We start from the raw sequence: 27,919 nt of genomic DNA on the forward strand, positions 1-27,919 counted from the left end.
AAGGATTATGTTGCAGCCATTACAGCCTGTCTCACTGCTGCAGGGTGAACACATCTGGAGGGAGTTTTTAGGTAAAGTAGAACACGAACATGAGGCCTTTATTTTAGCACATCGATCATCGGTTTGTGTGTTTGCGTGTATCCCGAGTCTCCTTATGTCGTCTCTCACAGCTTTTTTTAAATTCAGTCCATCTTATGAATCCCTTCCAGCTCGTTCACACTCATGCAGCCACATACGGCAGCAGACGGTTAGCGCGTTCGTGTTGACGACCTCTGAAAGCTGTTAAATATCCACCGTGCTGCTTCAGAGAGAAACACACAGTCACGTTTGGACTCCTGACAGCCGGAGATGAAATGTGTCAGCTTCTTCTGTCTGTCAGCTAAATATAGAAGACTCTCTTATTGATGTTCTGCACATATCTGAATGTGCAGCAGTGCAGCGAGGACATGCAGTAATCTCTCAGCTCTGTGTCATGTGTTAATCTGGTTATGAGCATCGTGAGTCGGCTGTTCTGTCGATACGTCTGCAAGTCAAACAGACGGAGAGTTACTTTGAGTTCAAATGTAATCCAGTGTTTAACATGGAATAAAGAGCGTCACCCATCAAACACAGGACGTTTCAAAGCTAATGTTGCTGCTGTAACTAAAAGCTCACATTCTTCTTCCAGCTTCTGTCGCTGTGACCACATTATTTCATGTCCGATAGAGGAAGTGAAAGAGAAGCTGATTAAACTGCATTAAAAAGGCAGGGAGCGTTAATGTGACGTGTTAGTCTGCTCAGTGTGAGCATCAGACTGCATCCACAGTTCAAACAGTCATTACAAACCTTCAGTGCATCTCTGTTCATCCAACGAGGCAGAAGCAGAGGAGTCGATGTTGCTGTGTTAAATTAAAAAGATGTTTGATCTCCTTTTCTTCATATTCATTAACTGCACCACTTTTGCCGTGAGCGCGGTCGTTGATTAGAGCGGAGCGTCAACAACGTTGTTTATAGCTTCATTTTCAACCCTCCCCAACAAATATGAACACAAAGACGTCACGAACCGCCACGGACCGGTCGACGGTCAGCTTCAACTAACGGCTAATAGTCACTTAGCAGCGCAGCCCTGGCGCCGTGAAACAGACGCCGCCTTGTGTGTGTTTATGGAGATTTGTAGGATTACACATCACAGGATGTGTATGTGTTGCTTTTAAGGCCTGATTTCTGTATTTGTATGATGTGGAACATGTGCAAATGGATTATATAAACGATGTGTCGTTAGCGGGTGTCACTGGTGTGGGCTTCATGTTTGTAATTATTCATAATTCAGTAACTGTGGAGGCAGCTAAATGTGTGCAGCACTCAGACTCAGTCAGATATTAGATTTTTATTTTCACGATTAGAAACAAAACGCTACAATATGATGAGAGCATCATCAAAGAGCATCACATGTCGTATTGTATCGCCTCGTATGAAATCAAATCAGATCATATCGTGGCTCTTTGTATCGTTTGGTTTCGTATCAAATCGTCTGGAATCGTTTTGTATCACATGAAGTCCTATCGTATCTTATGGTATCGTATCGTAGCTTCTCGTATAGTATTGAATCGTATCACAAGAAGGTGAATAGATTCCTCCCAAACATTCACGCCGCACTGCGGCAAAATCATCTCAGCTCGAGGTCTGATGTAAAAATGAACTGAAATGAAACAAGAGGCAGAAAACTAACCCGAACAAAACATCCAGCAATGGTTTGTGACCAGTTATTCTTTGTTAACTAACCACTAACTAACTAACTAACTAACTAACCCTAATAGTTGTTTGTGCAGTATTTCTGTCTGAGCCAAAAGGCCTCGAGGCTACTGCAGCCCTGACCTGTAACCTCCTGATCACAGTCACACATTACTATAACAAATACATCAAAATGCAGCTTCCATTGTGTCAAATCATCTTGGACACTGAATCCTTTTCAGGAAAGACACACAACCAACACAGTCACAGTCTGTGGGAGTCGTCAGAACAATGGTCACAATAACACTGTGAGAGAAGAGGCCGTGAGAAGAGACAGGAAGTACACCTTCACTTATTTGGTTAAGGTGGAGAGGAACGCTTCTACACGGTGCTGCTTCTGCGTGTTGGGACGTCAGTTTCTTTAAAAGCTTCATATTATTAACATCTGTAGAAACTGTAGTGTTCGTGTGTGAGCTCGGCTACAGATATCAGGTTTACATTTAGGATCAACTCAAACAGGATTTATTAAACCATGATGTCCTGTGACCGCTGAGACGCCGCATGTAAAGCAACGTAATGAACGTTTAAGGCGATGACGTGACAGACAGAAGCCGGAGCTTTCAGCCGCTGTAGCTTTTATATTAGGTCGCTTTAACACGGATGGTTTGAGTCCCGATCTCCACATTTTCATGGGTCACAAACAAGCTGACATGTTTCAACTCTTTAAACCTTTCCTGCTTCAGAGTCCAACTCTGGTGGTTTATATCATCGGTTTGTCATCAAAGTGTGATCGAAGCAGCACTTTGCACACGTTGTGAGTTCAGATGTCGGACACTGTGCGACCTGTGCAGCAGCTGCAGTTACTCACCGGCACTTTAAAAGGAGACGAGTTGGGATTGTCCACAGTGACGGTCTTCTCTGAACTCCCGAGCCCGGAGATGCTCCTCCTCCTCGGAGATCGCTCCGAAGATACTTCTGCTGGACACAAAGAGAGAGAGAGTTAGATCTACAGACACAGCCTCTTCCTCCTCTCTTTCATCATCATCATCATCATCATCATCATCATCATCATCATCATCACCACCAGCCACAGAGCTTCAGACTGAGCCGGATGCATGGAGGATGAGGTGATGACATTGAGACACGGTGGAGGAGGGACGACGATGATGTTTAATGACTGCTGCTTGAATCAAAGACCACGACTGTTCATCAGGTCATAACACGTTTAACCTCGTCTTAAACTGATCGATATCTTTGTTCTCAACATTTAAATAAAACTAAAGTAGAATCAAAGTATGAACAGTAAACTTATTCAACCATTTCCATCTCGCCATCCCAGCTGGAGCCGAGAGGCGGGGTTACACCTGGACAGGTCACCGAAGAACCTAACGAGCATGTGTTTGGACTGTGGGAGGAAGCCGGAGTACCCGGAGAGAACCCACGCATGCACGGGGAGAACACGCAGACTAACACAGAAAGGCCCACTACGTCTGAACCGGGATTCAAACCAGGAACCTTCTAGCTGTGAGGCGACTAACCACTGCACCATCGTGCCGCCCAATACAAAAATGACATGGTCATAAAGGAGCACGATGAAGTACACTGCTCCGTTAGCACATTTTAGGGACAGCTTTTAAAACCCAAACATCCTCCCGGTGTTACAGCAAAGAACACGTTGGAACAAGGAAGTGAAAGAATTATTATCTGCATGTAGTTTGTCTGCTTTTCTTCAGCAACATTTTAAAGGTAAAGCATGCTCGATCAGTGACTTCCTGTTTGATGGACGGAACACGTTTGTTGCTCTGTAGTTTAGTGAAACAGTCGATGCACAGGTTTAAAACCAGCATCAATGAAACCCCCACAAAACCATTTTATTTCTTCTCCTCTAAAACGCTGACACGGCGATAGTGCACATCATGACGGCCACTAGCTGCTAATGTTTCTGAGCTGCACAGACACAGTGCCCTGCTAGCGTAGAGAATAAGGTGGAGTCGAAGCAAAATGTGAAGCTGTATTCATCTTAAATAAGGATCATGAATGTGATGTGAAACTGTGTCTGAGGTGCTGTTTGGTGGAGACGGGACATCAGGAGAGGCTACACGCTGAGCTCCCGCTAACGTTAGCTCAGCTTGGTTTGCTCCCGCTAACGTTAGCTCAGCTTGGTTTGTAGATTCCTTCAGTGCACAGAGCCAGGCCATACAACGATACAAGCGATCATATAATCAGAAGCAGAAACACTTCATTTATCCTCGGGGGGGATTCAGGGGTTTAACATCCACACAGGGTTAGTAGTCCAGCCTACAGCTGTTAAACTGCAATAATATGTCATTTTTAATCACACTGGCATCAGAGGGGAGCTCTGTGTTAGCTCAAGTCATTAGCAGGACACCTGCACCGAGCTAACATCTGACTCTTTATGTCATCACCTTCTGATCCATGGAGGTGTGTTATCTGTTAAACTTCTGTGAGCTGTGAGCCAATCAGGAGAAACACTACTGCACACACTAAGTGGGCTGCAACCCCCAGGAAGTAAACCAGGAAGCTGAAACTTTGGAGGCGTATGCACCACACGAGCGGCTGTAGTTGGTCTGAGGCGATCTCATAAAACAACCACATGTGCACGCTCTGAGCACAAGGATGAAGACGTTCTGTCCAGCTATCAAAGACTGAGCTTAATAAAATAAGTCCTCAGCACAGAGACCTGCTGACATGACGTCTCTTTACTGCAGCCTGACTTCAGCTAACCAGATGCAGCTAATCGAGACTTGTGTTTAGCTGAAAAGTTCCTTCCATCAAGAAAAACCACAAACATAACGAATCTGAGATTCAGGAAAGTATCTGAGTCCACAGCTGCTTCATCATCACAAACACTGAGGACACAGAAGGGCCACGACACGGAGCAGAGACCTGTCTGTCTGTCTGTCTGTCTGTCTGTCTGCCTGCCTGCCTGCCTGCCTGCCCGCCAGCCTGTCTGTCTGCCTGTCTGCCTGCCTGCCTGCCTGCCTGCCCGCCTGCCTGTCTGTCTGTCTGTCTGTCTGTGAGGTTAAACAGAAGTGTGTCAAGGACAGAGACGCTCAAAGCCCCACATCCCTCTGCCCTCTGCCCTCTGCCCTGCTGAAGTGCCCTGGAGCAGAGCTGCAGCCCCACCAGCTCTGTTAACAGTGACTCCTGATTATCTACAGACGAGCTGCAGACACAGAGGCAGACTAATGACAGCAGGGACTCCTGCCTGTCTGAAGCCCAGCACAGCGACTGGTCCTGGTCTCGGCTCGGCGCAGTGAAAGGCCACGTCCTCACAGCTGGCTCACGTCCAGCTTCATTGATTTTAAAGCTAATTTTAGAGCCTCTTACTTCCTCTCCAGCTAACTCAACAGCCCTGTTGTCTGAGGTCTTTGCAGTTGGTCTCTGGAGGCCCCGGCGGCTCCTGAACCAGCTCTTAAACCACCTACGAGTCCGGCTGAAGGGACGCTCCTGTCGGGAAGCTCAAAATAACTCCTCACCTACGACAGCAGCCGCACACGTGGTGACGGAGGATCTCCTGAGGGCCGCCGAGCATTCAGAACAGACTGGGCCTGGTTTAAGATCCAGAGCTGCTAACAACATCTTCAAACCAAGATTAGTCGATAAAGAAACAAAAGATAGTCAGAACTGCCCCAGTAGATTTCTTTACAAAGTGCTAACCTGTCAACGCAGCAGTCAAGGAGTTGCTGAGCACGCTTATTACAGTTTGGTGTTTTTGTGTGTTACAAAAAAATAGTGTTTGATTCACACTAACTGTTTAAAACATCAAAGTCACACAACGACACAAACAAAGCAACACATCCAGTCAGCGGCAGAGCAGCAGCTCCTGTGTCCTGTGAGCTTAAATCAGTGTTTTTCTGAATGGAGTCTGGTGTGTGTGCAGAGAGCGATGTAACGTCTGTGTGTGGTTAAAACAATCATCTTCCTCTGTAACAAAAAGGTCTATCTCTGCAGGGATCCTTTCTGTCATGTTGTCACACACTTAGAATAACAATCTGAGCCTGTCAGTGGAAACAACAAGAACTTTTAGTGGACGACCTTTGACCCATCAAGGATTATGTTGCAGCCATTACAGCCTGTTTCACTGCTGCACTACCACAGCGACCTGATGCCTTGCTCAGCGTTTGGTTGCATGAAAAGACATCGGCTGTTTTTCCAACATCTAAATTCATATCACAGTTACCATAAATAACAGATGTGCCTTTCTAACCGTGCGAGACCCCCTCGCTCCTGTCCAGCTGCACCCGCTCGTCCAACAGTTCCAAAACAGTAGCCTACAAACCATCAGGTTGTAACGGTTTGACCACATGCAGAGGGGGTCAATTCAATTCAAATGGATCAATATTGCCAAAGGGAAACAAAGACACAAGAAAAACACGCTCCTTCTGGAAACAGTCCATCTTCGCCCACGGCGTCTCCGATTTAAAGTTGTTGAATGAATTAAGTGTCGATACGGAGGGAGGTGTGTCCGTGACGTGCACGAGTGTGTGAGGAAGCGAACCAATTGTATTGAGACTATGACAGTAGTGATTTGAGATCACTGTGACTACTTCCTCTGTACAGCCTGTGGTCCAAACATGAATAAACCGCAGACTGATCCTTTAAACACTTTACTTCACAATATAAACATGTAATAACCTTTAAAGTACAGACCATAATATGCCTCCATTTGAGAGGTCATCATTGTTGAATAGGGCTCATCAATAACCACTGAAAGCTCTTCTTATAACAACATGACAGAGAGTTATAAACCTTTAATTAAACATGCTGAACGGCGGGGCAAAGTCGAGTGTTTGTGTCGGAGTTGATGAGCGAGTCAATCACAGATAATTGATCCATTAAAATCCAATTCTGGCCGCTTAACAGCGACACGCTGACGGCTCGCTGATACACACCATCAACAGCTCGCACATCAACGGCACAGACGTCTACAGCCAGTTAACCAGCAGCATGTGGAGTTCACAGGATGTTTCAGTGGGATGAGAAACACAAAGAGACCTACTGCAACAGCACAACATGAGCTCAGTTTTCGGAGGCACAGTGAACGCAGCATGCAGCAGCAGTCAGCAGTTATCAGCTTTGCAAAGTGCTGGATCAAGTTCCAGCTGCAGGGAGCACGCTGCATGCACGCAGCGCTGCAAGGAAGCCGGGGACAAACTTTCATGCACGCCCCCCCGCCCCTCAGGAGACGGAGGAAGAGGAGCGACGACGGTCCCAAACGCGGCCGACATCATCGCTCATCTTCTTCTTCCTGGCTGAGGGACAAAGTTGAGGCGACATGCCGCAGGAAGCCAGGTACGACAAGTGGGTCACATGACACAGAGACACAGAAACACAGAGAGAGGAAGAGACGGTACCTCGATCGCAGCTGTTCCCCATCATCTGAGGAGAGGACACACACACACACAGTCAGACGGGATTGGCCGAAGCAGCCGCCACCTGTCAGCCAATGAGGTTAAGCTGCAAACGTATGTCTTCGTCCCGTGAACATCCTTGAGTTTGGCGTCCCCCTCCCCTCCTCCTCCGACCTGCCTCTCCTTCCTCAGCACCGCATCCTCCTTCCTCCTCCTCCTCACAATCCCTCTCTCTCTCTCTCTCTCTCTCTCTCTCTTCCTCTCTCTCTCCACTCAGCAGTAATTCTAACCCGCTCTCTCTCTCTCCCTCTCTCTCTGAGGGCGCCGAGGTTTTACCGCATTTATTCAATCAATCCCTCTAACTGCACTGTTCTGCTTTCTCTCCTTCCTCCTGTCTTCTTCTTTCCTCCCTCTCTCTGCAGACGCTCCCCCCTCTCTCTCGCTCTCTCTCTCTGCAGCAGCTCAGTTGCAGCCTCCCTCCCCTCTCCTCTCTTCTTCTCTTCCCTCTTCCTCCTCTTCTTCTCCTCCTCCTCCTCGGCAACTACATTTATCGCTGCGCTCAGAGGATAATTACCAAATAAGTTTCCTCTCAGCCAGCTGATGTGGGACACAACTCTGGGGGCTTCAGCTAATAGCTCTGTGTGAGTGTGTGTGTGTGTGTGTGTGTGTGTGTGTGTGTGTGTGTGTGTGTAATAACATGTTTTCACAGTTGACAGAGATGCTGTTAATGTTTTATGTCAATCAGAAATGTGCAGTATTTCTTCAGTTAACTGGTTCTATGTTTGGACGTAAACAATCTGCTCTCAGTGATCTGTCTGCGTTTCATAAACAAAGACGACACGTGAAGTTAGCGGCTCATTGATTTTAGCCATTAAAATAAGTGAAAATATAGAAATATCAAAGTTAGTCTCATTTTGTATCCACAAAAATCTGACTGAAAATAAACCAATCACAAAACCTCGCTCAAAAAACATCTCATTTTCCCGTTAAGACACCTTTCAAGTGGTTGTGGGCGTGGTCAATTTGGTCACATTTTGATTGACATCTGTCTGGCTCCGCCCACAACAACGTGACAGTGTCGTGCAGCTTTTCTATGTTTGAGTCAGAATCAGAGGCAGAAGAAAACTAGTCATGTAAACTGCTCACTGAATGCTAAGCTACTAAATGCTTTGCTATCTTTAGTTAGCAGTTAGCATACACATGCTACGTTAGCTCAGATGCTCCTGTTTGTTCTTAAAGCTAAATAATAATCAACACCCTCCACTAGAAACAGATCATCAAGAACAGAACAGAAAACTGAATTCGACTCTTGAGTCTTAAAAAAAATCACTTTCAAACGAAGATTTTAAGTTTCATTTCTTTTATTTCTTTAAGTCACGTACTTCCTGTCCTCTCTGCTGTTTTCACGTCCTTTGTCCTCTCGGTTTAACTTACAGTTTAACATACTGACTGAACGTTTATGTTGTCGGCCATCTTGTTCTGTTGCCTGCTGAGTTTCCTGTTTTTGCTTTGTTTTAAAGGTGCTGTATAAATAAAGTTATCTTCAATGACAAACCAGCTGCTGTGTGAGTCGTGATTGGTTCACAGATATATTTGTCTTAATAAATATCTGAGCTTAAACGCGTCTAATTCAAACCTGCTGTCAGAATTTAGAAGTTGATTGAACCTAATTTTAATACTTTTTATACATTTATGTAAACAAACCTGAAACTAGTCAGAAAGCTGTTGTGTGTTCTGTTTTCCAAAAGGCACAACATTAAAAAACATGACTGTGGTGTTTCCACGTGATGTAACAGGTTCTTAAAGGGATAGTTCGGATTTTCCACGACACTACTAGCAAGTACAACTTAGTATCCAAAAGTCTGAACTATCCCTCTAAGAGCACCAACACATTTCATGAGAAGGGCAACATCAGAGAAACGCTGATTTTTAACATCACAATGCTTCATTTGATTATTTACTGATTCTAATGATCAGGTCTGTTTGAAAGCTGTCGCGCACGCTGTCGCGCACGCTGTCGCGCACGCTGTCGAGCACGCTGTTGAGCAGCAGACGCACGAACGCTGTGTGCGTCCTGCAGGTCTCTAAGGCGCGTAACGTTGGCCAGCCAACCAGCAGCATCTTTAGACTCTCTAGAAATCCGAATGTGGCACCAAACGAGCGCACGTCTTTCTAACTCAGTGGAACTGAAGCAGCCGTTAAAGACAGTTCAGTATCAGAATGGACGAGCTCGTTTGTGTCTTTTTAAACATATTTATTATTTTTATGCCACTTTTATGACTCCACACTGGAAATCAATTAGACTGACGAGAGCACGATATTCATGATGGTGTAAATATTAGCTGAACGTTCACGATGAACTTAAAGATCCTCACATTCACTCTGGTTTCAAGTTGTCGTCTAAGAAAACATTTTTGTGTCTGAATATTAAAATAAGACCAAAACATCCTCCCATCACAGCGAGGAGGAGACTGGTGTTTGTTTCTGTCGGGGAATCAAACCCACAGCCCCTCCTCCTCCTCTCTCTCCTCCTCCTCCTCCTCCTCCTCCTCCTCTGAACAAGTTATTGATCAGAGGAGGATCGGTCACGGCTCGGCTCAATCAATGTTTCGGTCTCTCTGACAGAGACACGGCGGTGACCTTCACAAACTGGGATCCAGTTCAGACTGGAGACGAGCAGGGAAACACCCAGAGCTGCTGCTCTGAGCCGCGATGAATTAAGACACCAGTTTGATGATAAATGTATAAATTATGTCCCAATAGAAGAAGTTTTCTACACTAATAAAAACTACATCTGGTTCCTGCACATCCAGCAGCAGGACTTTGGCTGAAAACGACTCGTATGACGGTTTGTTATCGATGGTCGCAGAAAGACTTGAGAGGAAAACACAGAACTCGCCCACCTGCTCCTCTGCTCACCGTCTCCGACACGTTTAAAGCACAAAACGTTTTCAACAAACCATCAGCCTTCCTACATCTTTGAGGTTTCCTCCTCCCATCAGACTCCCTGAATATCTGTCACATCTCATGATTGGTTTCTTACTGAGTCTTTCTGTCAGACGTTCACGTGCACGTGATTCTCTGATTCATGCTCCAAAATAATCTTCCAGGATGTCACACTGTAGAAGCTGGACTCAATGCATGCTTTAATGCTAAACTCCTCATTTCCACTGCATGCTGCAGCTCTGCCTGATTTACCTGGAACCATTATTTGGGTGTTAAATCAGGCCAACTTTTGGCTTCTACCTGGTACTTTATTTTTGGATGACCTCGGCCGAGGTTGTTAGCAGAACTGCCAGCACAACCTGCCGACCGAGCAGGTTAAGAGGTCTGTGACAGCGATTTTACAAAGAGCGAAGTTCTGTCATAAATATGCACATGATGCACATTTTAATGTGTAAACGTGTTCGGACCAAAAGATAATCATTCAAGTATTTGTAACAAGAAATGAATGCTGTGTTATGAGAGCCTAACAGTTTGAGATTCTCCTGATGTTCTGAAGTTGCATCACAAACGGTCAAACCAAACTCCATTCAAAAAAGGAGCATTTTAAAGTAGCGTTCTTGTCGTCTTGCAGACAGACGTGATGAAGCCTGAGTTCAGCCTTTGCACAGCCTGCATCCTGTTGTAGTTCTTTCAGCCTGTTTATTGTCATTCAATCTCAGTAACATCTGTTTGTTCTGGCTTCATAGAGCTGTAGTGAGACAGATTTTCTACTAATCCTTCGCTCTTGATTCAATAACGGATTCCCCTGTTCTTTTATCAGTCGTGAAGTTCATCATTTGAATTACTTTGACTTGTTTAAAGGTGCTCTTGGATCGATTGCTGCACTGGCACCTTTACACCTGGGGAGCACGCTCCATAGTGCTCTGGCACCCTGACAGCGTGACATCACAGGAGCCTGAGAGTGAGGCTGTGATGTCATCAGTCAGCAGCGGGAGGAATGTGTAACGGCAGACGCCTGTTTGAGTTTCATTCATGAGCTGACACACCTGACAACAGTGGAAACAGCCACACAACAGAGGTAATCTGTGGCTGAATGAGGCCTTTGTGTCGGAGCGTCCGGGTGCAGCTCTGACAGACGGGGTTGAGAGTTCAACTCCCAGAGCGCCTGAAGGCACCGCGGGATGTTTACATTCATAACTGATCTGCATGACCTGAAGCCGTTAGTCAGGTCAGTACGTCTGTTTCACACCAGACTCCTACTGTTACTGGGTCCAAGTACAAACCATGAGTCAAAACATGTTACACCTGCTTCACTCCAGCTGGTTATCACAGTCTGTGTTCCCTGTGACCTGGTGATTATTTACTCATCATTTCTTTCTTACTGGATTTATTTGTTTGTAAACTTGTTTTGGGAAACATAAACAAATCTTCTTCTGCTTCTGCGTCTTCTTCTTCTGCTGCTTCTTCTTCTGCTGCTGCTGCTGCTGCTGCTGCTGCTGCTTCTTCTTCTGTTGCTTCTTCTTCTGCTGCTGCTGCTGCTGCTGCTTCTTCTTCTGTTGCTTCTTCTTCTTCTGTTGCTTTTCTTCTTCTGCTGCTGCTGTGTCTTCTTCTTCTGCTGCTGCTTCTTCTTTTGTTGCTTCTTCTGCTGCTGCTGCGTCTTCTTCTTCTGTTGCTTCTTCTTCTTCTGCTGCTGCTGCGTCTTCTTCTTCTGTTGCTTCTTCTGCTGCTGCTGCTGCTGCTGCTGCTGCGTCTTCTTCTTCTGCTGCTTCTTCTTCTGCTGCTGCTGCGTCTTCTTCTTCTGCTGCTTCTTCTTCTTCGGCTTCTTCTTCTTCTTCTGTTGCTTCTTCTTCTGCTGCTTCTTCTGCTGCTGCTGCTGCTGCTTCTTCTTCTTCTTCTGTTGCTTCTTCTTCGGCTTCTTCTGTTGCTTCTTCTTCTTCTGCTGCTGCTGCGTCTTCTTCTTCTGCTGCTGCTTCTTCTTCTGTTGCTTTTCTTCTTCTGCTGCTGCTGCGTCTTCTTCTTCTGCTGCTGCTTCTTCTTCTGTTGCTTCTTCTGCTGCTGCTGCTGCGTCTTCTTCTTCTGTTGCTTCTTCTTCTTCTGCTGCTGCTGCGTCTTCTTCTTCTGTTGCTTCTTCTGCTGCTTCTTCTTCTGCTGCTGCTGCTGCTTCTTCTTCTGCTGCTTCTTCTTCTGCTGCTGCTGCGTCTTCTTCTTCTGCTGCGTCTTCTTCTGCTGCTTCTTCTTCTGCTGCTGCTGCGTCTTCTTCTTCTGCTGCTTCTTCTTCTTCGGCTTCTTCTTCTTCTTCTGTTGCTTCTTCTTCTGCTGCTTCTTCTGCTGCTGCTGCTGCTGCTGCTTCTTCTTCTTCTGCTGTTGCTTCTTCTTCTTCTGCTGCTGCTGCTGCTTCTGCTGCTGCTGCTGCTGCTGCTGCTTCTTCTTCTTCTGTTGCTTCTTCTTCTTCTGCTGCTGCTGCGTCTTCTTCTTCTGCTGCTGCTTCTTCTTCTGCTGCTGCTTCTTCTTCTGCTGCTGCTTCTGCTGCTGCTGCTGCTGCTGCTGCTGCGTCTTCTTCTGCTGCTGCTGCTTCTTCTTCTTCTTCTGCTGCTGCTACTTCTGCTGTTGCTGCTTCTTCTTCTTCTTCTTCTTCTGTCACTTCTTGTTTTGCTTCTTCTTCTTCTTCTTGTAGAAAACCACCGCTGAAGGCCGACAGAGGAGCAGCAGGAGGTCTAGAGTCAGGCTTCCACATCTCTCTTATCTAAATCTATCTAAAACGTGACCTTTGTCCATAAAAACATTGAACAACAGTAAAGACTGTGACGGCCCTCCTCCTCCTCCTCCTCCTCCTCCTCCTTCTCAGACTCACAGATCACAGATCAGCTTTCACAACAAGTATTCAAAGAATTCCTCTTCTCATAATGAAACCAGTTGTGTTTACTGATCTTTGTTCAGCCGCCTCCTCTCTCATCACTTCACATTCCTGTGAGCTCATTAATATTCATCATATCTGCTGCATGTGAGGCCTCACAGTGTCCATGCAGAGTGCATGAAGGACACGCTTCAGACTCTCATTATGACTCTGTTTTCTATCTGTCTTCCTTAGCGATCATATTTTATCTTAATAAACTCTCTGTGAGTTCATCTTTCTGCAGATGTTATGTTACTCAGTCGATGCTGAATTCAGACTCGTGTCTTGTTCATGTTTGTTTCAGGTCTCGTTTATGTCGTGACTTAAAAGGTGATTTAACCCTGACAGAACTTTAAACATTAAACATCCTTTCTTTGTTTGGTTCCACTGAATATATGTGAAGAAGGAGCGGCAAATTAACGCCAACAGTTTGATTGATTCAACTTTTATGCAATGAGGTCCATGTGCACATTTAAGGGGATTTACTTAAAGACTTATTCCATCTTGGGGGCTCGATTTCTGCATATTTTAGGGTCTAAATGACTAAAAAGAACAAAACAGTGTCTGAATGTCTACAGTAGATGTGTTCATCCTGCAGCAGTGAAACAGGCTGTAACGGCTGCAACATAATCCTTGATGGGTCAAAGGTCGTCCACTAAAAGTTCTTGTTGTTTCCACTGACAGGCTCAGATTGTTCTTCTAAGTGTGTGACAACATGACAGAAACAAGTAAGATCCTTTTTGACCACAAATTGCTGTTACACTGCAAACAACACAAACAAGCTGACCATTCCAGGCAGCAGCAGCTCCTGTGTGCTGTGAGCTTAAATCAGTGTTTTTCTGAATGGAGTCTGGTGTGTCTGCAGAGAGCGATGTAACGTCTGTGTGTGGTTAAAACAATCATCTTCCTCTGTAACAAAAAGATCTATCTCTGTAGGGATCCTTTCTGCATCACAGGCCAAACATCTTACAGTCTACAGTTACAAAGATCAGTCGACTGATGAATCAACATCGTCTGTTTCTTACGTTTCTGATTTGTTAGCTTGTGATGCTCTTCAGTGCTTCATATCTCAGTAAACTGATTCAGTTTGGGACGGTTGCTTTAACAGATCGAGACATGCAAAGACGTCACAGTGCGCGACTGACGGGGGACTGTTCAAGACTGAATGTTTCCCTCCACACAACGGATCTGAGAAGGCTGGTGTATTTATTAAATCACTTTATAAAGAATGTCAACCAATTTTATTACAGCCAGCGCTAAGCTGCGATGCTCTGCTACGGGAGCTGCAGACAGTGCTGAGAGGATTGTAAACTATGACGTCAGAGCGCCCTCTGTTGGACAAACTACACGATGACACCATCTCTAAATCCTCCCATGCATTGTCCACTGATCCATTATCTACACTGCTTAGCCTGATCAGGGTCCCGGGGGCTGGAGCCTATCCCATCTATCACTGGGTGAGAGGCAGGGCTACACCTGGACTGATCACCTGTCAATCACAGGGCTGGCACACAGAGACAGACAACCTTTCACGCTCACACTAACACCTACGGGTGATTTAGAGTCACCTAACGAGCACGTCTTTGGACTGTGGGAGGAAGCCGGAGAACCCGGAGGGAACCCACACATGCACGGGGAGAACATGAAGACTCTTTTCTACATTATTGTTCATGTAAAAATAACATTAACATCAGTGTACATCTGACAACATTCACACTGACATGATATATCCGTGCTAGCCCGTTATGTCTCTAAGATATCGGCTGTAATTCCTGACACTTCGTATCAACAGACAATAAACTGTGAGCTGAAGATCCACACAGATTAAAGATGAAGAGAAGAAAGAGAACAGGATTATTAATCCGACCAGAGCAGAAGATCCAACGATGACTCACTTCAGTCCATACCAAACAACATGTGAGAATCAGCACAGGCTGTTGTTTCTAAAGGTGCCGCTCTCTGTGTTTATATACACGTGTACGTATCAGACAAGGAGCCACAGCAGGGAGAACATATAAAAACAGCTTCATATGTTCTTTACAAAACAAGTCTGTCTATCTAAGCTGCATTAAACCCTCATGGATCTGATCCAGGGTCAGTCTGTCATTCAGCTGCAGACGGAATCAGTTCAACGTGTCGCGACAAGGACACTGCTCTCATTAAGCTCCAGAGTGAGACAGAAATCTAACTTACAGCCTCATTTAGACACAGACAGAGAGAGCAGCCTGAGGAGGAGCTCAGACTGAAGATCAGCTGTCTGCAGCACAAACACTGAAACTGAAAACTTCAGAGGGGTCACGAAACACACACGAGGAGGCTGAAAAGAGCGGTATGCTGCTTTAAACAGAGATCCACCTCACACAGTGAGCATCCTCAGACACAAGGAGAGTAATCTTAAGTAAATTTGGGACACAATGATCTAATTATAGCTGAACTGGGGACAGCTGGAGCGTCACAATTTAGGCTAACCGCCGCAGCATCCGTTAATAATGAAGAGCAGCCGAGTGCACGGAGCTGGAATGATTCACAGACACAGAGTGGACGCTGCACGCAGAACCTCGTCCACACACACGCCCTCTGTGGGTCGCTTTCAGGTTCCCTGAAGGTCAGAGGTCACCGATCAAACATGACATCACAGCCTCTGAGAGGAGGCTTTAAACTGTCAGGAAGGTGCACAGGTGAGATCACAAAGGATGCTGACTGGCTGCAGTATAGCTCATAAAGCCGCCTCCTCCATGTTAACAGATGGGACATGAGTCAAACTATGAAATCAAAATACACGTCAAACACATTTTTCTCAAACATGGTTTCTGTCATTATAGTTAGTTCTTATCATGCTGATTTATGTCCAAGTGTTCATTTTTCTAACAAGTTTAATTAGTTATTTGATGCTATAAAAGGGGGCGTGGCCTCATGATTGACAGCTCTGTGGACAAATGGGGCTCCTGCAGCGTTCTGTTCCCGAGTAGCAGAGTAGAGGAGGAACGGCGAGAGGAGACGTAACTAACACTAACACTACAGTCATTGAACTTTCCATAAGTGTGAATATCTGCTTCAGACCGACACAAGAAGCTGTTCTGCTGCAGACTGGAGAGAGGAGGAGACATGTCGGCCATCTTTATATGCAGACTGAAACCCTGGTGATGGCGATGAGGGAGAGCAGTATATATTTGTTAACTGGTTTTGGGATGATGTGTTTTGGAATATTTCAGTATTTATTTAGGCTTTTGTTTTGAAAGTACCTGGCAGTCAGGGCACCAGATGAAATACAGGTATACAGGTAAGTGGAGACGGGGTGAGCGTAAAATCAGCGTTCCTACTCGGCAGACAGAGCAGGTTAGGGGGGGGCGAGGCTAACAGCTTAGCTTGTTTATCGGAGCTTGGTTTGTTTTGAAGGTTTCCTTCAGTGTGTATTGTTTAGGAGGTTTTGATTGGGAGCCGAATTATCCACAGAGGTTTCCACGTCTTAAAAACAAAGCTGGTGATTTAATGAGTAGATACTGAAAAAGTTTCATGTTAAAAATCAGTTTCTTTTCTTTGGTGGACACAAGCTGGGCTGTCCACTGAGAGAGAAGTGTGATTTATTCCTAGATTCATTCATTCTTGAGTATTTTTCTGTCAAAACAAAGTGAATTAGAGAAGAAAAGAAAGTTCATGGTGTCCATTCTCTGGGTTTGTTTTACGTCTGTCACTCTTCAAACAAACAGAACAAATATAAAATATTTAATGTGTACAAAAAGCCCCAGTTAAACACTGAAATCGTTCTTTTTAATTCAACAGGTCAATAAAACGTTTCCTCAAACGTTACAAACACCGAGTGCATTTTTTCAAGTTTGACTTTATAATTATACAAGCTGAGAACATAAACCACAAACTGTGCTGACACTGTTCTTATAAAAACCAGAAAATCAATCAATACTCATCAGTAGCATTTCTTCACAGAATAGTGTAAAATGATAATGATGAATAAATCATAGTAGAATATTCTTTTTGTCCGCTTACGTACTTTTAATGACGTTTTCAAAGCAGAACTTTTCTAACAGTACTTTTACAGTCTGGTATCACTCCCAATCTTTAAATCCGAGCTTCTGATCCTCCTAATCGATAACTGATCGCCTCGATCTTGCAGGGTGTTTCCGGTGTAGCTCGCGTGAACGCGGATCAGATTTGCGGTAATTTCGGTGTAAAAATCAAACTTGATAAACTCAGTTTAGTCTCCAGGCTGAGGCTGAAGCTGCAGGTTGCAGCAGGCGGAGACTATAGAGACTCCACACTACTTCACGCGTGTTTCGCAACCTGCTTTTTAAAGAAACTGACCGCAGAGAGCGCGCGGGACATCGGGCTGCAAGTATCAACACCGGAAGTGTCTAATTTATTAATTAAAAGGTTTAAATTGAGTCAGACTCACCCAGAACGTCCATCGGAGCGGGTTAACTCATGTCCTCTGTGAGTTTACTCTCATTTAGCCTGAGAACAGTTTCAGTCTGTCAGAACACAACAGGTTAACACACACACTTCCGGTTTGGACCTTCAAAATAAATGTCCTGCTGAAGAAATACTGCGCTGAAAAGTGAATCAGGCCGCAGACAGCTTTTAATATCATAAATACTGATCTTAGTTCATGCGGCAGCTTAGACGACACTGTTTAAAATATTAAATATCTGTAAAGACAATTGATTTTCTTTGTTTACTGCCTTTCATGTAGCTAAAAGTTAACAGCAAATTATAAGTAAAGTAAAAAATTCATATCAACATTTAAAAAACATCTTAATTAAATGTATACATATAAATATATCTTTAAAGGTACATGACCACAGGTGTTTTAATTTATACCTAATACATTATATTATACATAATGTCTTTGATTTGCACCACATCAGCCTGGAGCTAGTAAATATACTCTGTGGAGAGAAAATAGTTGTATTTTATTTTTTCTTTTATAATTATAATATAATAAGGAAATAGTCATAACAAGTAAAATATTAGCATTTAACAGATGTGTCATTGTTTTAATATGAAACCTAATAATCCTCACTAAGGAGGTCTACTGGAGCTCATGTAATGTATTATTATATGAGCCACATTCAAATGTGTCTTTGGGCTACATCTTTATGGCTTTATAAATGTATAACTGATTTAATGGGAAGTTTATGGACTGAATCCAGATTTTCAGGAGACTTTTATTTTGAAGGCAAGGTTGCGGGATGTGTGGGTTTTACTGTGGCGGTGCTGACAGGTGGAGAGCAGACTGAGGAATGCAGCAGATCCAGAGTCAGAGCTCACCTCAACCAGAGTCAGGACGAGCGAGGACACCACAGATGAAAACTGTTTGAGGGGTCTATTAACTGGGGATCATTCCCAGCAAATAGACAGAGCCGGGCCAGCTGCTCCTGCTGAGCATATTTATGTTATATTGCAATGAGCCACTTATATAAAATGTGTGTCTGTGGGGTCACGACCTCTGTGAAGGTGTGACGTCCACGTGGCCTCCAGCTGCTTTCACACGCAGATCAATGTCCTGTAATCAGTGACCTCATCTGGTGACATCATGACCTCCAGATTCAGTAAAAGTCTGACACGCCGAGAGGAGAGCAGAAGAAGAAGAGGAGGAGGACGAGAAGAGCGGCAGGCGTCTCCGAGCTGAGACGGTTAATGAGCCGTCTGTCAACACTGTAATTAGACTGTACAGACAACCGTGGACTGAAATTACATCTCAGCCACTGTCACTGCTGCTCGTCCTCCACAGTAAAACACATGTGAAAGCAGAACAACAACAAGAGGAAGAAACAGAAGAAGAAGTGGGTAATAAAATAACCTCTACCTGTTTCATTATTTTACTTCCCACTCTGTCTAAACCTCAGCAGACACAGAACCACAGCGTGAACTCTGTGTCATACCCAGGTCAAAGCCAGTATCCATACCATTATCAGTTTCAGTATCAACCGGCAATCAATCCAGCATAAATCCCACAATAAACCCAGTAAAAACCCAATGTCAACCCAGAACACACCCAACATCAAATCTGACACATAGGTCGTATTAAACCAGTGGTACATTTGTATTTTAAGTATCATCCTACAATGAATCCAGTATAATCCAGTTCCAAACCCAGTACAAATCTAACATTACACCAGAAGAACATCCATTATCAATTTCAGTATTACCCAACAGTCCTTTCATTAAAAATCCAGCACCAAACCCAGTTAAAATCTCATATCAAACCCAGTATCAAGTCCAATACACACCTAGTATTAACCAGTCGTCCATCCAGCATCAACATCAGTAACAACCAAGAATCAATCCAGTATAAACACTGTTACACAGTAACACAGATTAAATCCAATATTAAACCAGTGAGAAATCCAGTTTCAACCCAGTATGAATGTTGTATCAAACCCAGTATAACCAGTATCAAACCTTTACAAATGCAACATGAAAACACTCTGAAGTATAACATTTAAACCAGTAAGAAACCAGTATTAAAATGGTATAAAGATGGAATTAAACCACAGATACATTGTGACTAGTATCTACTGTTAGATAGAAAAAAGCCGCCAACAAACCCAGAATAAAGCTAATGTCACACCGAGGAAAGAATAAAGAGGAAGGATAAATGTAGTTAAAACCCAACATAAATCATCCAGTACAACCAGGGTTACATCCCAGTACACACTCAGTCTGAACCGGTTGTTAGAGGGCTGTTTGTGTGGGCAGACTGGGTATATTAACATATCAATAACCTCCTCCCCCCTCGGCTGGTGGGTGGTGGGTGAGGAGGGGCGAGGGGGGATTAAGGAGGTCAGTGAATGAATGAGTTTCTCTGTGGATGAACGAGCATGACAAACATTCAGTCCGTCTGATAACTGATCAATAAACTGATCACCGAGACTGTGAATCCAAGTATTCAAAGATGTTCTGGTTGTTGTTTCCTGAGGCTCTCATGCAGACCCTGTCCTCCTCTATAAACCAGCTCTGGGCCCCTGCAGCTCTGGGTGGGAATCCCCTCAGCCCAGGCGTCCCACAGGGGGCAGCGGGGTCAGAGGAGCTCCTTCAGACCGACCGATGGACACTGGATGCTTTGTCCTCCAGACATTCCCCGGTCACAGCGACGTTCCCACACAGAACAGGAAAATTACACGCTGCACCCGAAGGCATCATTATGACAAAAACATTCACCTGACTCTGAAACAGCGACTCGTTCTGGATGATGATCCACACACTCCGACAGGAGAGCACGAACTTCACCTCACCTCAGGACAGTTCACGTTTATACCTCACTGACACGTTCAAGCTCTTTGGAAACTACACATCTAAGAGATAGAGTTTTAAGACACTGTCCAGGTGCGTTATGGGAAATGTAGGATCCAATGTTTTTTGAGCCAAACTAGCAATTAAAGGACCAGTTTGCCAATTTTCAACCTCAGTCCTATCATGCTATTATGGGGAGCTAATGCCCTTATGGTAAAAAAAAAAAGACGCTATCCGACGGCCCTGAACAACCTCCAGACCACGTAAAACTCGTCACCTGGCGGAGGCCAGGGAGCTCGCTAAACTACATTTCCTCAGTCTAGGACGTCCGCCTCAGATGTCATGTCTCGCTCAGAATCGTCAGGTTTGAAATGTCGGCTGCAGAGCTGAAGATGTTTCAGACGATGCACCGGTATGTTCTCGACGTAATTCAGACTCTGTTCCGCTCTGAGCCGTTGCCTGCAGTGAAACTGTAGTTTTTCACTCCAGTGTCTCTCACTGGGCAATGCATGCTGGGTGTTGTAGGAATTTAGAATGGGCGAAACCACAAGCTGTTTGTACAACTTTCTCCACAGCTATGGCGGCAATTTCAAATATTATTGCTTCTATTGATTACAGAGAACACCAGCTGTGACTGACAGCGGCTTCTTCCAGGGGAGGACTGCTCCTTTAAGGCTTTTGAGTCATTATATAAACAAACCCTGAAACTCTGGACAAAAAGCCATAGCATTCTCATCTCTGTGGGGTACTGGAGAAACACATTGTACTGAGCTTTGAGAATTTTAGAGTATTTTAAAATTAGTTTCTGGTTTATAACAATTCAAGAGCCTCCAGGAAAACTGTACAGTGCAATCAAACTAAATCCAGTAGGTAACTGTACATGACTTGGTTTAGACACACACACACACACACACACACACACAGACACACACACACACACACACACACACACACAGAAACACACACACACAGACACACACACAGACACACAGACACACACACACACACACACACACAGACACACACACACACACACACACACACACACACACACACACAGACACAGACACAGACACAGACACAGACACAGACACAGACACACACACACACACACACACACACACACACACAAAAACAATAAAACGTTCGAGAGCTCTGCTGTGCTCTAATCGTAACTTCCTGGTTTCAGGATGAAGCAGCTCACAGCACCAACAACTGTTTGATGTCATGGCAACCACGCTCCCCACCTTCTCTGGTCCTTACCTAGCATGGCGGCGCCCTCTGCTGGGAAGTCTGGGAACTGTCCCTCTGAGGGGACGCTGACGGTCCTGCGGAGACTTCGAGCCTTGGCTGAGTCTGTGGGACTGTCCTGAGCCTCACCTGCAGCCTGAGGGGGGAGGAGGGGGGAGGGGGGGTTACTGTGTGTCACAGCTCTCTGAAGGACTGACTGCTTATATTCAGTGCTCACTCTCTTTAAACTGTCAAATTCAAACTAAATGTGTATGTTTGACAATCTTCTTACAATACAAGCATCCAAGAGAGTTACACATGCATAAACCTCCTTTTCAAAACTACCAGACTCCATTGAAAAAAACATGAATTCAACTTTGCAGGACACAGGAGTTGCTGAGCACGCTTATTACATTTTGGTGTTTTTGTGTGTTACAAAAACATTGTGTTTGATTCACACTAACCGTTTAAAACATCAAAGTCACACAACAACACAAACAAAGTAACACATCCAGTCAGCGGCAGACCAGCAGCTCCTGTGTCCTGTGAGCTTAAATCAGTGTTTTTCTGAATGGAGTCTGGTGTGTGTGCAGAGAGCGATGTAACGTCTGTGTGTGGTTAAAACAATCATCTTCCTCTGTAACAAAAAGGTCTATCTCTGCAGGGATCCTTTCTGTCATGTTGTCACACACTTAGAATAACAATCTGAGCCTGTCAGTGGAAACAACAAGAACTTTTAGTGGACGACCTTTGACCCATCAAGGATTATGTTGCAGCCATTACAGCCTGTTTCACTGCTGCAGGCTGAACACATCGACTGGAGACATTCACACACATTTTGTACCTTTGCGTCAAAATATGTAAAAATATGGCCCAGGTTAAAAGTTACTGAAAGGCATCCTTAAGTGATGGTCACTGTTACTTACTGCTGCACCACTGATAATATTGAAATAGTAAAGGAATACACCTTCCATCTATCACTGTGTGTCTGCTTCAGGGTTGTGGAAACCTCTGAGACCATCATCATCTATTAAAATGTAGACAAATGTGTATTTGAACTGCCGTCTGTGTGTCCTGACCTCTTCGTCCTTGTTGAGCAGGATGAGCTGGCTGTCGGTTAGGATGCAGAACTTCCTCTCCCAGGCGCCGCTGTCGGTGTACGGACTCTGACCGCAGGAGAACCGGTGAGCCGGAGGACCTTTGACATCTGAGAGCAGAGACAGGACGTGTTAGAAAACACACACACAGGATTTCTCTGATGGACACCAACTACCAGCGTTCTGTTTCAGCTGTGGAGCGCCTGTCCATCTGTCTCCGCTGAGTGGCAGTTTCACTGTATCTAACAAGTCACAGGTGGGCTGAGATCTGTCTCACTACAGCGCTATGAAGCCACAACAAACAGATGTTACTGAGATTTAATGACAATAAACAGGCTGAGAGGATGCTGAGAGAACTACATCAGGAGGCAGGTTTGTACAGAGGCTGAGCTCAGGCTGTCAGGTCTGTCTGAGAGACGACAAGAACACTACTTTTAAATGCTCGATTTTTAGATGGGGTTTGGTTTGAGACAGTGTGATATGGTTTCGTAAAAAACAGAGTCAAACGGCTTTCTGATGCTGAAAAAATGACATCATAAGGGGACTTAATTTTAGATGCTTGCTGTTATCTACCTGGCGCTTGGACGAAAACAGCGACACGGACGTTCGTGAGATTTTCAAAATAAAGGTGTTAGTTAGGAGTTTGGATTGACATTTCTACTGCAACCCCAGGAAGAATCTTAACACCGTTTTATTGAAACCGCAGCATGAGAATTTCAATCGAGTTCAACGTGAGGAGTACATGAAAGAAGCTAATATATGTAATTAGTTTTATTTGGTGGCTGGTTAGAAGTTGACCTTTGAACCTTTGAAGCTAAAAACCCGAATAATAACTTTGTCTGTTATCGGCTCTCTCCTGTGTTGTTGATCAGTTATGAGCCTTTTGTTAAATCTTCTCAGGCAGCGCTGCATTTGTTCCTCTTTAGACGGTAAAAGCTTTATGCACGTGTCACACTCTCCCTGAAGGCTGCACACAGCTGGCTGAATATTTCTGATGCTGTAGAGAATAATAACGTCAGAGACATTGGAGACGTGTTTTATGAACACCACTGTTCACTCCAAAGTCCAGGTGAAACTTTGCAGTATCTTTACAACACGTGTGAAGTTCATCCGGCTGTAAACCTACAATGATTAATCTGACCTGTGAACGCCCGACGTACTCAGAGCCTGCTGCGTCTCCATCACACACTTTGATGGCTCAACTTGTTCTTTTAAACTTGTTTAAACTCGACTCAACACTGAACTCATCCTGTCAGGAGGAAAAGTCTAATGTGAGGAAATGAAACAACCAAAAATACACACAGAATACAAAAGAACAAATCAGACACTGATGGAGTGTAGGAGAATGAACACAGAGACGGAGTCGTGACATATTTCTCTTCATGTTTTAATTCTTTGTTGTTTTAAAGCACATGAAGACGTTAGTTTAATGTCTTTACTGCAGGTTTAACCCACTGTGTACACGCTGCCTGATGAGGACAGGCACAAGAGCTTCCCCTCTGACTCTTCTTCTTCCTGCTATTGTTATAATTATGTCAAACATATAAACCAATCAAATGAATAAGATGTTAATCTATAGTTAACAGACACTCCACAGATAACAGTTCACCCATGTATAGATACATACACATATGCAAATGTAAACATAGATACATAAAGATTCACAACAGTGTAAAATCAATGTTGATTGAATATTTATCTGTTGTTCTAGTTCCTTTTATTTTCTTTAACTTAAATCATCTACAGAGCACTTTGAGAAAAACTGACAGAAGAGATCACAAGGATTATTTTCCCCACGTTTCCTTATTAATTATTTTTCTACTATACACAGAGCAGCCATAACATTACGACCACCTGCCTAATATTGTGTAGGACCTTCTTCTGCTGCCAAAACAGCCCTGACCTGTTGAGGCAACAAGCTTGAACTTTTTCAGCAGTCTGAGCTTCAGTAGCTCTTCTGTTGGATCGGATCACACGGGCCAGCCTTCGCTCACCACGCGCATCACTGAGCCGACCGTGACCCTGTCACTGGTTCACTGGTTTTCCTTCCTTGGACCACTTTTGGTGAGAACTGACCGCTGCAGACGGGAACACCCCACAAGAGCTGCAGGTTTGGAGATGCCCTGACCCGGTCATACTCATCACAATATGGTCCTTGTCAAAGTCGCTCTGGTCCTTACACTCGCCCATTTTTCCTGCTTCCAACACATCGACTTAGAGGACAAAATGGGGCCATGACAGGGGCCATTCGAACGAGATGATCAGTGTTATTCACTCCACCTGTCAGTGGTCAGAATGCTATGGATGATCAGTGTAAAGATTCAGAACATCCTCATCATCATGTATTAGTGTTGTTCCACAGTCACAGAGAGCCTCGCTGGTAAAATCTTCAGTGGGAGGTCATCCTCAGTGTCAATGTATGGAAACATCCTCTCAGTGAAGGTGTGTTTAAAGGTGTGTATGTGTGTGTTAGTATCAGGATCTGAGTACGACAGCTCTCCTCTGTTAAAGTCCAGATTCACTCTGATCCTCTGGAGCTGCTTCTTCACTGGGAGGACTGTAGATGGAGCTGATGTGGAGACTGCTCTGTATTCACCATTACAGAAACATAACGTCCAAAATCCAGACTGTACGTCTCCCTTCCTCTGAACAGACTCTGCTAACACACCCAGTTCCCAGTTTTCACCGTCTCCTACCTCGACCTCCCAGCTGTGAGTCCCTGAGTTAAAGCCCTCAGAGCCCAGGGCAGAGCAGTTATACTCATCAAACCTCTCTGGATTATCAGGAAGCTGCTGTCTCTCTCCTCCTCTCACACAGGTCAGATCTTCAGACAGGATGAGGTATGGATGAGCAGTGTTTGGGTCCAGAATCACAGGAGTGTAGGAGACCACGTCCTTCATCTTGTCCCAGATGTTGAAGCTCAGGTTGCCCAGGTGTTTGGCCACATCTATCAGAGCTCCTGAGGGCAGCTGTGGATCCTCCAGCAGGGGGCGCTGCTGGACTCTTTCCACTGCAGCCTTGTAGTTGTGCAGGAATGAGACGTCTGCAGCTCTCAGCTCCTCCTCTGTGGCTCTGACTGTGTCTGAAAGAGCTGCTATCTCTCTGCTCAGAGCCTCCATCTTCTCCTTCATCCTCTGACTCTTCTGCTCCTCTTCCTCCCTCAGTGCAGACATCCTGGCCTCCTCTTCCTCCTCTAGAAACTGGTGAAGCTTCTTAAACTGCTCCTTAATCTGCTTCTCTGTGTGTCGGGCCTGGACCTGAATGTGTTCTGATGTTTGATCAAACTTCACTTTATCTTGTTTAAAAACCTTTAACTTCTCCTTTAAGGGCTCCAGAGTTTCCTGAAGTTTCTTCTTGTGTTCTCGAGCAGCTTCATCGATGGGTCTGAATCTGTGGTTGGTGTGTTTTTCTGAATCTCTGCAGACGAGACACACCGGCTGCTGATGGTCCAGACAGAAGAGTTTGAGTCTCTCAGAGTGCAGACTGCAGAGAGCCTCTGAAGCTCTCTGATCTCTCTCCTGCTGGAAACTCTCACACAGGTTCCTTAAAGCAAAGTTAGGAGGAATGAGTTCATTTGAATTTCTTCTCTTACAAACCGGACACAACTGGTCTTCCTTGTTCCTCCACCAGCTCTGCAGACAGTCTTTACAGAAGCTGTGGCTGCAGGACAGCATGACCGGATCTTTAAAGATGTCATGGCAGACCAGACAGCACAGATCCTCCTCAAACCTCGACGCCATTTAGTCTCTGAGTGAAGCTTGAGAGAGAAACCAGAAGTCCCTCCCCGTTCCTGAAAGTGACTTTCACTTTGATTCTTTGCTTAAACTCTTATTCTGTTTGTGGATTCAGTAGCAAGTTGAAGTGGCGTTATTCCCAGTATCCCAGTATTCCAAATATTCAGAGTATCACCATCCTGAAGCTGTCTGATTTCGCTCTGAAGGTGAATCTTGTCATCTGTCCCTCATTGAGTGCGTCTCCTCTATGTGGGGCAGAATAACAACCTTTGTCCTGGTTTGTCACAGGTGAGTGAGGCCAGGGGTAGGTGCCACTTCACTACAGCTTATCAGGTTGAGGTTCAAAACGGTCCTCAAACACAACAAATCAGGCTGAGACGGATTAAAGACGCATTATGTTTAAATCAGCTTAAAAAATCCTGAACATTTTCTGCTTCCTGTCTAGCAGGATTCCATCCGAGTCAGAGTCAACTGACTGTCCTCTAACAGTCACCAGGGAGCGAGGCAGGAAGAGCAACCTGCAGAGCTCGGGCTGAACCTGCAGAGGGCGCCATGGCACTAAACTTCCACCTGATCAGCTGTGTTTACCTGCTGCTCAACTCTCCAGCAGAGAAGAGGAGGGGGAGGCAGGAGGAGGAGGTCGATTAAAAATGAAAGTGATGTCTGGAGGAATCAGCAGGGCCGTCTGATCTCTGCTGACACTCTGTCGCACTCAGCAGAGCAGACTCAGCAGAGGTCAGAGGTCATGTCAATGTGCGTTAGACAGGAAGTGACAGGGATAGCCTCAATGGCAGCAGCAGAGAGCAGTGGGACACCCAACCCGTGTGATGTGAAACTTCAACATTTGAGAAGGAATAAACACAGTGTCATTTTCAGCAGGCTCAAGTATGGTGGCCCTGAAGGTCAAAAAACATTTCACAGAGCTCAACAACATATCACCAAACACCACATTTCACAACAAAACAAGAATTACAATCTCAACATTTCACACAATAATAATTTCAGAAAACAATCACATTTAAAAAGCCCGTCCATATGATGATGCAACGGGAGCCCCCTGGTTCCATGGAAGCAGCTGCTACCTGGTAAATGGCTCTGCTCGTGGGTGCAGAGCGTGCACCCTTCAAGCATGCCAGCTTCATAGCGGTGAACAGCTCCTTACTTTCCTTTTTATCTCTTTTGCACTCTAAAGCATGTAAGGTAAGCTTGAGGTTCATGAAACAGCAGCTGCCCTCCTGGAGTCCTGGTACCTGCACTTTGCATTCAAGGGCAAGGCCTGTCAGTTCAAGGTTGTTCCGTTTGGTCTTTCCCTTGGCCGATGGGTCTTTACAAGGTGCATGCGGGCAGCACTGGCCCCAGTGCAAGCCAACGGTGTGCAAATCCTACCGTATTTAGACGACTGTCATCGATCACCAAGGGGCACCAGATCATATCTGTCGCTGCAGGTTGCACAGCAGGTGCCTGTATGCTTTCCCTTGCATTTTCAGCCTCAGGGCGATGTACCTGACCAGGACACAGAACGGGATGCCGACAATTCATCTCATGCCAGCAACCAGCCTTGGGTGGGTGGAGACCCCATCCAGAGGTGGTAGAAGAACTATGGTGCAAAAAACAGCACAGCAGAGGTCCTCAACACGCTGCCCTCTATGGTTCTCCCTGATGGAGACAACGAGTGCATTAGAACAG

General features: G+C 45.1%; 2 protein-coding genes across 7 annotated transcripts in view; both read right to left on the reverse strand.

The window, feature by feature from the left end:
• rasal2 (RAS protein activator like 2) overlaps positions 1-27,919 on the reverse strand; it is an 86,442-nt gene that overhangs the window by 28,005 nt on the left and 30,518 nt on the right. For 4 of the 5 annotated variants that reach the window (XM_069683930.1, XM_069683928.1, XM_069683927.1 and 1 more), the window contains exons 2-4: positions 22,482-22,609; positions 21,436-21,559; positions 2,579-2,685 (exon numbers count right to left, since the gene is read on the reverse strand). In XM_069683930.1, the coding sequence (XP_069540031.1) occupies positions 2,579-2,685; positions 21,436-21,559; positions 22,482-22,609 (359 nt within the window). Of the gene's footprint in view, positions 1-2,578; positions 2,686-17,332; positions 17,414-21,435; positions 21,560-22,481; positions 22,610-27,919 lie in introns of those variants that run through there. The other variant, XM_069683932.1, reaches the window with a different exon arrangement.
• Positions 24,772-27,911, reverse strand: LOC138611045 (E3 ubiquitin-protein ligase TRIM35-like). Of its 2 annotated transcripts, XM_069683934.1 has the most exons (2): positions 27,904-27,911; positions 24,772-26,228 (listed from the first exon to the last, which is right to left on the reverse strand). In XM_069683934.1, exons 1-2 carry the CDS (start codon positions 27,909-27,911, stop codon positions 24,845-24,847), a joined length of 1,392 nt encoding a protein of 463 aa, XP_069540035.1. In that variant the 3' UTR covers positions 24,772-24,844. The 2 variants fall into 2 exon arrangements, with proteins under 2 accessions (XP_069540035.1, XP_069540034.1); XM_069683933.1 differs by lacking the exon at positions 27,904-27,911 and having other exon boundaries at positions 24,772-26,239.

The sequence above is a fragment of the Semicossyphus pulcher genome, unplaced genomic scaffold (assembly GCF_022749685.1).
Source record: "Semicossyphus pulcher isolate SPU_LCO1_2020_fin unplaced genomic scaffold, fSemPul1.0.p SCAF_7, whole genome shotgun sequence".
Classification (NCBI taxonomy): domain Eukaryota; kingdom Metazoa; phylum Chordata; class Actinopteri; order Labriformes; family Labridae; genus Semicossyphus; species Semicossyphus pulcher.